The sequence below is a fragment of the Gossypium hirsutum genome, chromosome A06 (assembly GCF_007990345.1).
Source record: "Gossypium hirsutum isolate 1008001.06 chromosome A06, Gossypium_hirsutum_v2.1, whole genome shotgun sequence".
Classification (NCBI taxonomy): Eukaryota; Viridiplantae; Streptophyta; class Magnoliopsida; order Malvales; family Malvaceae; genus Gossypium; species Gossypium hirsutum.
This window is the reverse complement of record NC_053429.1, coordinates 10,708,487-10,722,495: the sequence shown is the minus strand read 5'-3', so window position 1 is coordinate 10,722,495 and position 14,009 is coordinate 10,708,487. Positions and strand designations below refer to the sequence as shown.

At 34.7% G+C, this 14,009-nt stretch overlaps 2 protein-coding genes and 1 long non-coding RNA gene across 9 annotated transcripts; 2 read left to right on the top strand and 1 right to left on the bottom strand.

Moving 5' to 3' along the window:
- Positions 1 to 3,066: 3,066 nt before the first annotated feature.
- LOC107932067 (uncharacterized) lies at positions 3,067 to 6,428 on the top strand. 6 transcript variants are annotated; one of them, XR_005928393.1, is made up of 9 exons: positions 3,077 to 3,537; positions 3,649 to 3,754; positions 4,409 to 4,504; positions 4,713 to 4,853; positions 4,948 to 5,029; positions 5,147 to 5,204; positions 5,377 to 5,440; positions 5,643 to 5,724; positions 5,895 to 6,428. It is a non-coding gene; the product is annotated as an uncharacterized lncRNA (long non-coding RNA). The 6 variants fall into 6 exon arrangements; XR_005928395.1 differs by having other exon boundaries at positions 3,080 to 3,537; positions 4,759 to 4,853; XR_005928394.1 differs by having other exon boundaries at positions 3,081 to 3,537; positions 4,744 to 4,853.
- Positions 6,429 to 8,566: 2,138 nt separating this feature from the next.
- Positions 8,567 to 11,550, top strand: LOC107962618 (uncharacterized). Its single transcript, XM_016899072.2, has 2 exons — positions 8,567 to 9,746; positions 10,388 to 11,550. The coding sequence occupies exons 1-2, from the start codon at positions 9,132 to 9,134 to the stop codon at positions 10,745 to 10,747; spliced, it is 975 nt and encodes a 324-aa protein (XP_016754561.2). The 5' UTR covers positions 8,567 to 9,131; the 3' UTR covers positions 10,748 to 11,550.
- LOC107962619 (uncharacterized) lies at positions 11,155 to 14,002 on the bottom strand. 2 transcript variants are annotated; one of them, XR_001701707.2, is made up of 9 exons: positions 13,736 to 14,002; positions 13,441 to 13,568; positions 13,166 to 13,238; positions 12,582 to 12,664; positions 12,305 to 12,343; positions 11,983 to 12,053; positions 11,795 to 11,909; positions 11,420 to 11,550; positions 11,155 to 11,342 (listed from the first exon to the last, which is right to left on the bottom strand). XR_001701707.2 is itself a non-coding variant. In XM_016899074.2 (8 exons), exons 1-8 carry the CDS (start codon positions 13,782 to 13,784, stop codon positions 11,482 to 11,484), a joined length of 627 nt encoding a protein of 208 aa, XP_016754563.1. In that variant the 5' UTR covers positions 13,785 to 13,905; the 3' UTR covers positions 11,155 to 11,481. The 2 variants fall into 2 exon arrangements, 1 of the variants encoding a protein (XP_016754563.1); XM_016899074.2 differs by having other exon boundaries at positions 11,155 to 11,550; positions 13,736 to 13,905.
- Between the last annotated feature and the right edge of the window lie 7 nt (positions 14,003 to 14,009).

Below are 14,009 nucleotides of genomic sequence, written 5' to 3'. Positions count from 1 at the left end.
CACCTTCCCTTCACTTCTAAGTATTCTCCATTTCCTATCCTTACTTTTGATTTAAATAACCTGTCAAGATCTTTAAACAGCTTCCTATCATAAGTCATGTGGTTGGTACAACCACTATCAACTAACCAACTGTCACATAAAATGCTTGATGAGAAGTAAGAGACGACAAACAAATGGTCCTCTTCTTCTTTAACTACAGCATGTGCTCTACCCTACTGCTGATTTCTCAGTTCCTTGCAGAACCTCTCAATGTGCCCCATCAAGTTACACCTTCTGCATTTCACATCTGGCCTTTTCCAACACCTGAAATGGGATGATTCTGTTTTCCACAATACTTACATGACGAATACTTATTATAACTTTCAGTACTATTACCTTTTGCAACAGTTTCTGAACCGCTATTACAATCACTATTCTTCCTATTCCACTTCTGTTCCTCTCCTTTTTCGCCTTGCTGCATCTTAGCCTTTAATGCTCTATCTATGCTTCTTTCTATGCTTCCTTCCTACCTCATTAGCCTCCTCTGCTCTTGTGCTTGTAAAGCATTAATCAACTCTACTACTCTCAATTGAGTCAAGTCCTTAGTGTTCTCAAAAGAGGCAATAGTTGCTTCATATTTCTCAGGCACGGAGACAAGTATCTTCTGCACCAGTCTAGAATCAGAGAGATCAGCCCTAAGAACTCTTACCTTGTTGGCAATATCTATCAGCTTGTTTGAGTATTCTTTGATTGACTCAGACTCCTTCATTTGTAGCCTCTTGAATTTTCTGATCAAGTTCAACACATTCATGCTCTTGATCCTTTCATCTCCTTGATACTTAGCTTTGAGGTAGTCTCATATTTCCTTCGCTGATCCAAAAGCCATAATTCTATTGAGTATGGCTGGCGAAACCAAAGAATAAAGACAAGACCTTGCCTTAGCCTTCCTGGTGGTTTTTTCCTTGTGCATTTTGATCCGATTCATAGTTGGATTATTAGGAAGTGGAGTCACCTCATAGTCTTCCTCGATAGCTTTCCAATAATCACAACCCTTCATGTATGCTTGCATTCTCACAGCCCATACTTGATAATTCTTTCTATCAAACACAAGTGGGGCTAAGATGGACAGGTTACTCGATCCCGATTCCATTTTCCTAAAAAAAAAAACCTCACAAGTGTATCTCTCAAATTTTTTTTCTCAAAACTCTCACAAAACTTTTCTCACAAGTCTCTCAAGAAAAATGGCTCTCGATACCACTGTTGGTTTAGTAAAGACTTAAATGAAATATACACTACACCAAAACAGACTTTTAGCGGCGTTTTTAGTGGCGTTTGGATAAAAAACACCGCTAAAAATCAATCATTAGCGGCGCTATCTAAAAAACGCCGCTAAAGATCGAGTATTAGCGGCGCTTTTCTAAAAACGCCACTAAAAATGAGAATTAGCGGCGTTTTCCAAAAAGCGCCGCTAAAACCTAAACCTAACGTCGTCGTTTTCATGAGTTTTTGGGGATTTAGCGGCGCTTTTGAAGAAGCGCCGCTAATGCTCTGTTCTTTAGCGGCGCTTTTGAAGAAGCGCCGCTAATACTCTGGTCTTTAGCGGCGCTTTTGAAGAAGCGCCGCTAATGCTCTGGTCTTTAGCGGCGTTTTTGAAAAAGCGCCGCTAAAAACATTTTATCTTAATTGGTTTATTTATATTAGATAAAATCAATTTATTTCTAATTGAATATTTAAAATCTTCAGAAAAAAAATAATGACACGTAAAAATAATTTGAAATAAAACACATGGAAAAATTAAAATACTATTATTTAAAATAATTTTAAAGTTTTTTTGGTACATGATTACTAATTGTTTTTTAGTTTATATATTAAAAATTTTCTTATATAATTGTAAAAGAAATAGTATTAATTTTAAAATATTGAATTAATTATCACTATAGTTTAGGGTTTTTAGTTTAAGGAGTTGGGTTTAGGGATTATGGTTTAAGGGTTGGGATTTAAGGTTTAGGGGTTAGGGGTTTAGGGGTTAGTCGACGTGTTAGGGGTTAAAAGTTAGGGATTCAGGGGTCGGGTTAGGGTTTTGGGTTTAGATTAATTTTTTTAATTTATATTTTAAATATGTTCTTATATAATTGTAAAAGAGATAATAATAAATTTGTTTAGGGTTTTTAGTTTAGGGTATATGATTAATTTAAGATTTAAGGCCGATTTAGGAGTTCATATTTTAAGGTTTAGGGAGTATGGATTAGTGATTATGGTTTAAGGGTTGAGATTTAAGGTTTAGGGGTTAGGGGTTAGATGTTAAGGTTTAAGAGTTAGGGATTTAAGGTTTAGGGATTCAGGGGTCGGGTTAAGGTTTTGAGTTTAGATTATTTATTTTTAATTTATATTTTAAATATGTTCTTATATAATTGTAAAAGAGATAATAATAAATCAAATATATTGAAATTATGAGTATATAGTTTAAATTATTTAAGAGATATATAATAAATAGACTTTATATGTATTGAATGGTTAATTTAGGGTTTAAGGTTAAGGTTTACTTGAGATTTGTTAAATAATAAAATTTTATTCAATTAATTAATGCTTTTATATTTAAAAAAATTAATCTAAACCATTTAATATATTTAAATATTAGTTTAAATAGAATTAATAAATAAGTTAAAAAAAAGTAATAGATTGATATGGATATTTAGGTATAATTATTTATTTTGGAGAGGACCAAATTATAAGAAAAAAATACAAAAATAAAAATGAAATAAAAATGATATGGATATATAGGTAATTATTTAATTTGGATAATTCTAACTTAATAATTAATTACAACCATTTTATCATTTTTTTCTTATTAAAATATAAAATATTTATTTTGAGAGTACTTGGTTTTTTTATTTTTATAAAAAATTAATTTATAAAAAAAATTTAGCATAGCAAAACGGCGTCATTTTGTTCAAAATGAAATAATTTTTTGCGGCGTTTTTTTGAAAAAGATAAGCAATTTATAAATCAATTTATAAAAAATAAAATAAAAAATTTCAGCATTTTTTGCGGCGTTTATTAGAAAACGCCGCAAAAGGTAATCAATAGCGGCGTTTTGACCAAAAACGCCGCAAATATGTGTTAAAATTTTTCAAAACGCTACCGTTTTATTACATGGGTTTAATTTTTAGTGGCATTTATGCTAAAAACGCCACAAATATGCATTGAATTTTTCCAAAACGTTCCGTTTCACTATAGAAATTTAATTTTCTAGTGGCGTTTTTATAGTAAACGCCACAAAAAAATTATTTTACTTTAAAACCTATCCCGCCATTTTATCTCCAAATTCCCCCTGAAACCTCTAATTTTCCCACTGAAACCCTAACTTTGCAAACAGGCCGTCTCTCTCGCTTTCTCTTCCTCCCTTCCTGCGACATTATAACAAAAATCCCAAAAAAAAATTTAACAAGAAGAGATTATATTCAAAAAGAAAAAAAGAAGAGGAAATTGGATGCACCAAAAACGATTCAGCATGAAATGGAAGCAATACGCTGAAGATCTGTTTGTGAGAATCGGAAGGTACTAGAACGAAGCTATAGTACGTATTTTAAGTTGAGTGATTCTATAGTTTCTTGTAGCCGTTTGTTTAACTTTGCTCTACATTTATTCTGGTTTGATCTGATTATGCAGAGGACCAGTTCACTTTTACGAAATCTGCTTGATGTTATTGAGGAAGTACAGATAGCACGGTTAGAAATTAGGGGTCTGATTCTTACTAGCTTCCGTTCTCCATCTGGTACACTATTATCTCCTCTTTATTATGTTTCTTAAATTTGTGGTTGTGATGCCGTGGGCTGAAATTCTTGCTTTGAGAATTTTACTTTTGATTCTTTTCTTCAGGAAAAAAAAGTAGAGATGATGGATGACTAGATCATATTTCTTGTTTGATATAATGCCTTTTGAAACCTATGCATGCTTATCCTGCTACGAACTGTTTTACTTATTATTTTGTTTTTTGTTTTTATTTATTGGAATGGAGCTTAGCGTTTTGGGTGCTCTTGTTTTTATTTATGAGTGGTAGGATATAAGTCATAAAACTAGGGAAGGAAAAGTTTTTCTATTTCCAGGACTCTTTCTTCAGTTAGTTTAACATATTCAAGGTAAAGGCTTTTTAATGATAGCTGGTGCAAGACCATTCAAAGTTTTAGTGTTCCTCTCTTTTCCGGTTTGTTTAAGTGTGGTTGTAAAAAGTTTTGGCATAGCCCACACATGGCTTGGTGAAGTTAAATCTATGCAAAAATGGTTAGTGTTGATTAAAATTAAAAAATGCAGTAAACTGTCTTTTATCTTTGGTTTATTGAATTCACAGATATTGTTGAAAACTAGTCAACATAAAGTAATTTATGATTTGAGGGTTTGTAATCTTTACACCTTTATATTTCTAATGTAGATCACCCGTCAAGAGGGACAACCAGAGGAAATGTCTTTAATCATAAATTTACTGCCAGAGAGAGTAGAAAATTTAAAGGTGCCTAGCCAAGAGATGGTAAGTACTGAATTTTTGAATTTTATCAAGCGATGACCTGAATCAATCATGTTCACCACTTTCTATCCACATATCATTTAAGGAATTTTATCCTATTTTTGACTGATTTTTTCCCTCATCATTTTGTTTGCATTTGTTGTCAAATATTGTGTTTTAAAAATTTCTATCCTGTGAATTTAACGAGCTCTTTGTTGAATTACTGAGCAAGTTCTGAAGGGAAGACTAATGTTATGAAAAAGATTAAGTTTCCACAGATGGAGTAGAAATCTGCTAGTAAAACTGTTCAACGACAAGCAAAGAGGCAGCACTACCTTGTCCCCTAAGAGAAATTTTGGAAAAGGAAAAGAAGGTCAGTGTCTAATATTTTAGCTTTATAGGTTCTATTATTTGTTTTCGGCTATGAGCATATAAACTTATGATAGTTTTGCAAATGGTGCTAAAAGGTGGTGGATCTGTATCCTGATGCTACTCTATTGTTGGTGGATCTGTAAATTGAAGTGGAAGTACTGATTGTTCAATATATAGGTTCATAGTTCTCAACTTGTTGTTAAGTTTATGTGTGTATTGATGGTTAATGATAATTGTTAAAATGGATTTGAATTGCTTATTTTGATGATGAAATTATTAATTCTCAATGGCCAGAGAAAATGCCTCTGTGCCTGCCATGGAAATGACCAAGTGGTTAATTTGACACCAACTAGTAAGTTGCTATTTCTTGGCCTATTTTATCAGCTTTGCCATGCATACTGAGATTTTGGTACTAATACTAATTCCCAATTTTCAATTGCAATCCATCAAAAATAGCCTTTTTATCTCCATTCGATTTTATCAGCTTTGCCATGCATACTGACACCAACTGATTTGCTTTACAGAGCTATTTTAAATATATTATCGTTGGAGAATGTGAAGATTTTGACATTTTTCAATCACAAGATGGTAGGTAAACCATTATTTTGGTCTCATATGGAACATTTAGGGTTAGAGCATCAGTTTCTATTTTTCTCATAATCTCGATTGAGCAGATATTTTATATGGGCACCTGTTGCTTAACTTTGCCATGGCTGTACTGGTGTTCACTTGAGTTCATGTTTGGATGAAATTTTTGACAGTATATTACATATGTTGTGCATGGTTGCAGAGCAAGGAGTGTTTAGAGAAAGTTACTCAAACAATATATTTTCTTGCTCAACCACGAGAATCTCACTTGCTTTTGCTTACGGGTAAAGCTTTTACTTCCTTTCCAACTGAACATAACTTGCAATAAATGCTGAGTTAGTCATCTTTACTGCCGTATATGGATAACTCCAATATAGTGCAGAATATAAGTATGGATGTCAATGGTTGTTTTAGTGGCTTTTTTTTAAGTAAAAGCTAAGAGAATGACTTGCAGGAGAGGTGCAGAGGGATAGAGCTGCAGAGCTTTTGGGTTTGCGTGCATGCAATTTTCGGCCACGACACTCAAGCAAACTTGGAAATGAGTTTCGGGTGTTCACAAACTATGTCCCTGGGGAGAGATTAGGAGGATGGGAGCAAGAACAATAGGTGCCTTTTTCTTGCCATCGTTTGCTAGGAATATTTTCTCATGGATGAGCTTCATGCAACCTAGTTTTTATCCATTATCAAGGCATTTCCAACACTTACCCTTGGAAAAATTAACCAGCTTTTCTGCTAATTTTCCCAGAGAAAACATGAAAACATGTAGATGAGAAAACTTCCAAGCAAGTTCATCCTCATATTATGCATTTTGGTCTACTTTTTTAAACTAGTGTAATTTACCTCACTTGTGTAGATTTCGTAATACATAAATTTAAGGTTATTTAAAGTTGTACTGACTCATGCCTACTCATTGCCATTTTGAAATGTAATTAGGAAGTTGTTCCAAAATGCAGAATATAGATGGAAGAAGCCATACAAGTTTCTCATATGTATTATTTATTTTAGTTTTGGTTCTAAATTTTTATTTTTACTTTAATATTTACGACAACTTGAGTTCTAACTTTTGGATTTTAATTGTGTTATTAATTTATTATTTTAAATTTTAAAACTAAATTCATTAATTTTTATATTTAGTTTTAAAGTTAAAATTTTCATAGAAAATTTAATTTAAATAATATTTTTTTATTTATCCTTAAAGGTATATTTAAAGTTTAAATTTAGAAAATAAAACATAATATAATATTTATCATAAAAATAAATATAATTTGATTAAAATAATTTTTTTTAAAGTTATGTTTTTAGCGGCGTTTTTGCAAGAAGCGTCACTAAAGGTTTGATCTATAGCGGCGTTTGTGATAAAAGCGCTGCTAAAGGTCATAGTCTTTAGCGGTGATTGTTGATAAGCGCCGCTAAAGGTCTTGGTCTTTAGTGGCGTTTGTGGAAAAGCGCCGCTAAAGGTCTTGTTTTTTAGCGGCGTTTATTTCTAAAAACGCCGCTAAAGTTAGCGACGCTATCATTAGCGACGTTTTTTGTGGCGCTTCTCAAAGCGTCGCAAATACTTTTAGCGGCGTTTTTTAGCGCCGCTAAAGGCCTAAAAAAGCGCCGCTAAAAACCTATTTTGGTGTAGTGATAGGACTAAAGATGAAATGAAGGGATGATTTAATTGATTAACAAAGCAGCCCTTATATACAAGTCCCAAGTAACAACCTTAACAAGAAATAAATTCAAATTGCTACTAACAAGCTAACAACTCATTCTCTACTAACAAGCTAACAAATCCCCCGAAGACTTAGTCTTATTATTTTAAAAATAGCTGCAGCCTTGAGATACTAACAATAATAAGCGAGTAATCCAATTATTAATCCTCGCATGCAGTTGATCTTTGAGCTTCTAAAACACTAGTTTCAAATCGCATCCCACCATAGTTGGTAAGCTTAGATAGAGTTCAGGATTACACGTTACCCTTACATCCAGAATATTGGTAATATGGCCCTACATAGAATCCCCAGTGTTGTCACTAAAATATATGAGATTTTTCAAAGTTTACCATTTTCTCAAAAGGCATCTCGTACTCGTTGATAATAGCCTTCATCTTATTAGCCCCTAATTCTGTAGCTTCCCCAAAACGGATGTTATCGTCGGCAAACAATAAATGAGATATGTGAGGAGGGCCTCCCTACCGTAAACCATAAGTTGGTTTTATCAAATCTCCTAATCACCCATTCGTAGTAACAGAATACGTAACAGTCGAAACACAATACACAATGAGATCCACCTAATTCTCCACAAACCCCATCGCTCTCATCATATCTACCACAAAATGTCATTCGACTCTGTCATATGTTTTGCTCATATCAAGCTTTAAAGCAAAAGAGCCTTATTCCTAGCCTTCTTTCGTTTTAGTGCATGAAGCATCTCATAAGCTATCAAAACATTATCAGTAATCATCTGCCCAGGGATGAAAGCAGTTTGTGCTTCATCATAAGCTATGTATTGTTGACATTGTTGACAAAGTTAAGGCTATGAAATCTGTTTAAATCTACGGATGGTAATTACTTAAGAAAAACAAAATGTGTAAGTGATGGCTGCAATGGTCATTGAAGATGGCACAACAATAAACACATTAAAAACAGGACACGTGAAATTGTTTACTACAGTTTGGTTTTCCTACATCTATAGAGCTTAGTTGAGTGAGAAAATAAACTATATTTAATTACAATACAACAAGTGATTTAAGTTGTATCACACTCCACTTTAGCAACCTCACTTTTGTACCTAGAGACCTATATCACTCTTGTCTAATTTTTCCCCTGAGAACAAAACTAAGCAATAAACTTGTTTTACACTCTCAATGCCCCCTCAAATACAAATTCCTCAATAAAAAAAATAAATGCCATATAAACTACTACCTTCTACCTTACACAAGTATCTAATATATGAAAGTTTATTCCGATTGATTCAATCTTCAAATACTTGTTAATATATAAAATAGATTTTCAAAATATGAATCCTCAAATAAGAGCCAACACATGTCCACAAAATCATCTAAGTCGTTGCCCAATTAATTTTATTGAAAAGATTACCAACTCTAAAAATAAAAAATTATATTGCCCATCGCAATGCTAGCAATAATAGATACTACCATTGACACTTCAACAATCACTTCAAAAAGAGTTACTTCAATAATAAAACATCTAACAAAGTTGAACAAGCTTTTCTTTAATCATACCTCCCGCTTATTAGGTTGTTTGCCACTTCAACAATGGAACCTTTCACTTTCCATTTTCCTATCCTGTCTCCGTGGTTGGCAACGCCGTCTTCTGTCCCGAAACTCTAGCGGGTGTGGTGGTTGGTTCCTTTGAAGTGGAGACTTTGGGTTCCTCCCGAGTTGGTCCGGGCTTTTTGGGTATTGTATTTTGTTGAAGCCTCTCAGGCTGGGCTTCACATTCCACTCATATTGATATTGCTACAAGTTCCATCATTTGGATTATTCATTATTCATGAACCCAAAAGAAATTCCTTTATTCTAGACGTGGCAACTCATCATTGGTAACCAGCACACTCCCTCTCCAAGTCCTTTCCTCAATGACTCGAAACCTCACTCTAATTTTCCCCACTACCAGAGATCCGATCTATCAAACTGCACAATTTTCCCGGAAAATCCATTAACCGAGAAAATAACTCATTTCCCATGGCAAACGCATGGAAGCGAGAACACAGCAAAACCCAAAAGCTCCTCTCACCCAAAACCCTTCTTTCCCTCCTCATCCTCATCCTCATCCTCATCCTCTACCTCTGTTTCTCTTTTCTTTCCCCTAAAAACCCCACCTTTATCCCCACAACTGCATCTTATAAGACCCAAATATCTACCCAAAATGTCCCAATCCCTCCTTTTAATTGCCGCAACTCCCCGCAATCTCATCCCATTATTGCCAACCAAGTAGAAAATCTCAAATACCCTTTTATTTACTCCTTGGCTGACTTAGGCTCACTCCCTGACAAGCCTCACAAGAACATCGTCAGACTTCTTAAAGGTAAGCCCTTTCGTCGGCCTGACATCTCTGCCACTGTTCAGGATTTTCTGGAAGGGAAAAACAGGGATGGTTTTTTCGTGGATGTCGGGGCCAATGTCGGGATGGCCAGTTTCGCAGCAGCTGTTATGGGGTTCAGGGTGTTGGCTTTTGAGCCAGTTTTGGAGAATTTGCAAAGGATTTGTGATGGCATTTGGTTTAATAGGATTGAGGAATTGATTACTGTGTTTGAAGCAGCCGCATCTGACCGTAATGTAAATATTACTTTCCATAAGGTACGAGTCTTCTAATTTTATGGGTTTTTGTGGCTGATTTTGATTTGTTATAATCTAGCTCTGAAACTAGTGAGCTTATAAGGTGTTTAAAATGGGAATTTGGTGGCACTGTTGAATTCATAACATCAATGAGTCCAGTAGGCTAGGTGCTTTAGTTGCTTCAATGAATCCAGTTTGACCAATAATACTTGCCTTTTTTAAAATATATTTCGAATCAATGGTTAAATTAATGTCACCTAGATCCAAAAGATGCTCAAATAAAGGAAGCCTTAGTCTGGGGATACTGAGGGAGCCACAATTTCAGTTATGAGACGTAATTGTGCTCTCTGCTTGAAGTTAAACTGGTGTGATATGTGATTATGATTTTGCAAGTGCAAACCACTTTACTTGACATCTTGGTAAATTCTGCTTGGAAGAATGAGAGGCTGTAAGTTCTGGGAATTACTTGATAATCTCTGGGTGTTTGCTGTATGGATCATCTGTTGTAGCATCATCTTTGCCATTCAGATTCAGTATTTGTGGTTTCTTTTTTCGTGTAAGGCCATAGTTTTTGTTTATCCTTTCTTATATGTTGCTTCCTTCTGTTACTATATTATTCCCCTTTGTGCTTCTCATGCAAAATCCTTGCATGTTCTCTCCAGTTGGTTGGCCGGCTTGACAACAGTGCCGTTTCTGCTGTTGGTGCAAAGTTGGCATTCAAGTCCAATGAAGAAATAGCAGTTCAAGTGAGATCCATACTTCTCGATGAAGTTATCCCAGAGTCAGAGCCAGTGCTTCTGCTTAAAATTGATGTACAGGGATGGGAATACCATGTATTGAAGGGAGCCAAAAAGTTGTTATCGAGGAAAAAAGGTGAAGCCCCTTATCTAATCTACGAGGAAGATGAACGACTGTTGCAAGCAAGTAACACTACCGCCAAAGAAATACGGGATTTTCTAAGTAGTTTGGGTTATACTCATTGCACCCAGCATGGTACAGATGCTCATTGCACCAAGAATTAATGCAATTAGCACGAATTTTCCATGGATGACAACCTTACTGCAAATCAGTTGTTTTGCATGCCATTTCTCTCGGCTTTCAGACAGTGGAATGCAGTTCATCCCAATACAAATTTCTTCATTTTTTTTTTTTATGATAGAGAAGTTGAACTGAAGCTGATAAAAGGTTCTATCGTCAACCCTCTTTTCTCTTCGCAATTGGCTGGTTAATGGCAGTTTCCTCTTTTGTAATTTCCATTTATAGATCTGTTGTTTGATTAAATTTCTAGTGAACAAATTGAAGCTAAGGTTACAAACCTTGAGTTAGGAAAGAACTGTTTTACTTTTTTTTTTTTTTGAACTTCCCACAAAATCTGTTTCATATTAATTAGAATATATTACAATTGGCCAAATATAATACCTCTACAAACTGCAAAAACATGAGCTATATAATATATACACCCTTGAGTCTTACATCATTTATAGTTGATTGTCTGCAATTGCAAGATTGTACAGATTGTGAATAAATACGTGATAGATCTGATATGAAAACCATGTGCAATCTAGAGACTAAATATTCACTTTGATGCTTCAAATGATGGGTATGACTAGTTTTAACCTGTATAGCAAGGGTTAAAGACATACGTGTAAAGATCATTACAAAATTTGCTTATTGGACTTGGGAAAATGTCATACCTTATGCTCTTGAAGTTTAATATCAGAATATCTCCCCATCATGTAACTCCAAGTCTTCAGGATTATTTCGGGCCGCTAGTTTTTGAAGGACCAGCTCTTTCTACCATTACATCGTAGAGTTGCTTTCCGTTCTATTTGCAACAGAATTTAATAGAAGGATCAAAATCAAGTATTTCACTAAACAATTGGGTATTTTGTGCCTGAAGTTTCATGAACCAAGTAGAAATAAACAGCTATAAGATTCGATTAACTGTCCGATATCCTTTACCTTTTGTGTTTTTTGTCAAAACCAAATACAGTAGCAATCTAGGAGGGGACTAGACAACCATGGAGTTACAAGCAAAAAGATAGAAAACAATCTAAAATTTTACTTACAAAAATGACTGGGAAAAAGTGAACTTGTCCTTCAGGCTTTGTCTGTGTCTCCTTAAAATACACCAGAATTGGGAAACTTGGCCACCAAAGTTCCCAATTCACAAAAGTTGAGTACCTATGGTAAAATAGATCAGTAAGTGGCTGCTTACTCTTTCAAATTTTGGATAGAAGTTCAAAAGACTACTTACTTCCAACGGTTCTTTCCACCCACGAAGACATTTTCACCTGAATCCTCAAGCTGCTCTCCTACTTTTACCTCCTAAAACCACAAACGTTGTCAGTCATGTATGTGCACGTGAAGAATTCTAGCCATATCCACAAGGATGAAGAAAGTTGTAATATTCCAAAATTCGATATCTACAATGCTGTTTAAGTTCAGAAATGAACTTTACGAACATCCTCATGCAAACTGACTCAAAATGATGTTTCTGCACATAATTGTTAGCCATGAACGATCATGCAAACACCTTGCTTTAAGAAATAGCAAAGTTGAGACAAGAATGGACTAACCAGAGCCTCGTCGTCAAAGACAAATCTCACTCTGGTAGTCTGGAAGAAGAACAAACTGTCAGCTGCTTTGAGCTAAAATATTGAATTGTAAAACAAACCAAATTGCATTATAGAAATATAATCTAAAATAAAGTGAATCTATAAATCGGATATTTGTGGATCTCATCAGAATGGTATCTTGAAAACTGCTTTGTATATAATAAAGGGATCAAAGCTGTTCAGATGGTGGCAATTTGGATTCTTCTCAATGATATAATCTATTTCCTGGGATTGATACCTGGAACAACAGGAGCAACCCAAGTAAACCAACAGGTGCAGCTGGTAATAGGTTGTCAGTATAAACCAATCCACCGGCTAGACCTGTTTCAAAAAACAAATTTTTGGGGAATATAATTTAGAAAGATGGGAAGACAATTTGCATGATAACCGCAGACAATGCCTATCCATTCAATTTTATAAAGATCAAGATCAATCAAAAGACTGTTATATGGATAGTCTATAATAGCATAATACACTCAGCATGCACGTTCTAAAGAAGCAAACACCGACGTAGGCAGCGATAAACAATTGCTCGCAATCTAGCGCAAAACCCATACGCAACTAAAAATGCAACCTTGCTCACAGACCAAAATGCAGTTTGGATCATATATAGTTAGAAAGGTCCCAATCTCCAGACAATAAACAACTAATTATTGAAGAACTATTATGGCCCTAGTGTTGATCGAGTATATTCATCTACAAACAAAACAGGCAAACTTGCATAAACAAGTTAGGTTCATATGAATATCATTCAAGACCATCCAAGATACCAAAAGAAAAAAAAAAGGATGTGTCAGAGTATGGAAAATACAGAGAACCCACCAAGTAGGACAAAGGGTATGCGATAATCTGGGTCAGGAACCACAGTTTCTTTCTTTTGGACCTTCCTTCCTAGCTGCCAAGCATCAAAGTAGCAATCTCAAACCATGAATTACAACTAATTAAACCCCAACTATAACCCAAAATCAGTTCAATCACAATTCATACTTCCTGCCACCAACCTGGATATTTAAGAATTTAAACATTCAAGGTGGGAAATAAATGTTAAAGAAACAAGCAAAAAATATATATATCAAAGTTCATTCAACAAGACAAACCACAGATGCAACAACAAGTCTGCCTCCACGAGGACTATTGGATTCTCTTCTTAAAAAACTTTGCTTATATCCTACTTTGCCATGGAATGAGCTCCTCATTTGTCCCAAAAGACCATTCATTTCATTTCCTGTTTGAAATAAGCATGTAATTAATTCTTTACTATTTTATCTCTCCTCACTGAAAAGATAAATATACGCTCCACATTTCACTACCCACAGCCACAAATTTTTTTCCCACAAATTTCTTTTATGTATAAACTATTGAATTCTATACTTGGATTCAGAAAGGGCTTACTTTGGGAAGGTAGAAATGGAGCAGCAGTCAACAGGAATCCACTAGCCATTTTCTGCTTTGTGCTCTGCTCACTGTATTTGCCCAAAGAAATTGTTTTTTGTTTGTCTGGGTTTTCGACAAGAAAAAGGAAGAAAAAAAATTTTAACTGATGGTTCGCTTGTTTTTAGACTAAATTGACCCCATTGCCCCTTATTGCCGATTAGCAATGGACATAATGTAATGGTTTTTAAACTGCTGTGTAAAGGGCGTTTGGGTAATTCACTGAAACCAAATG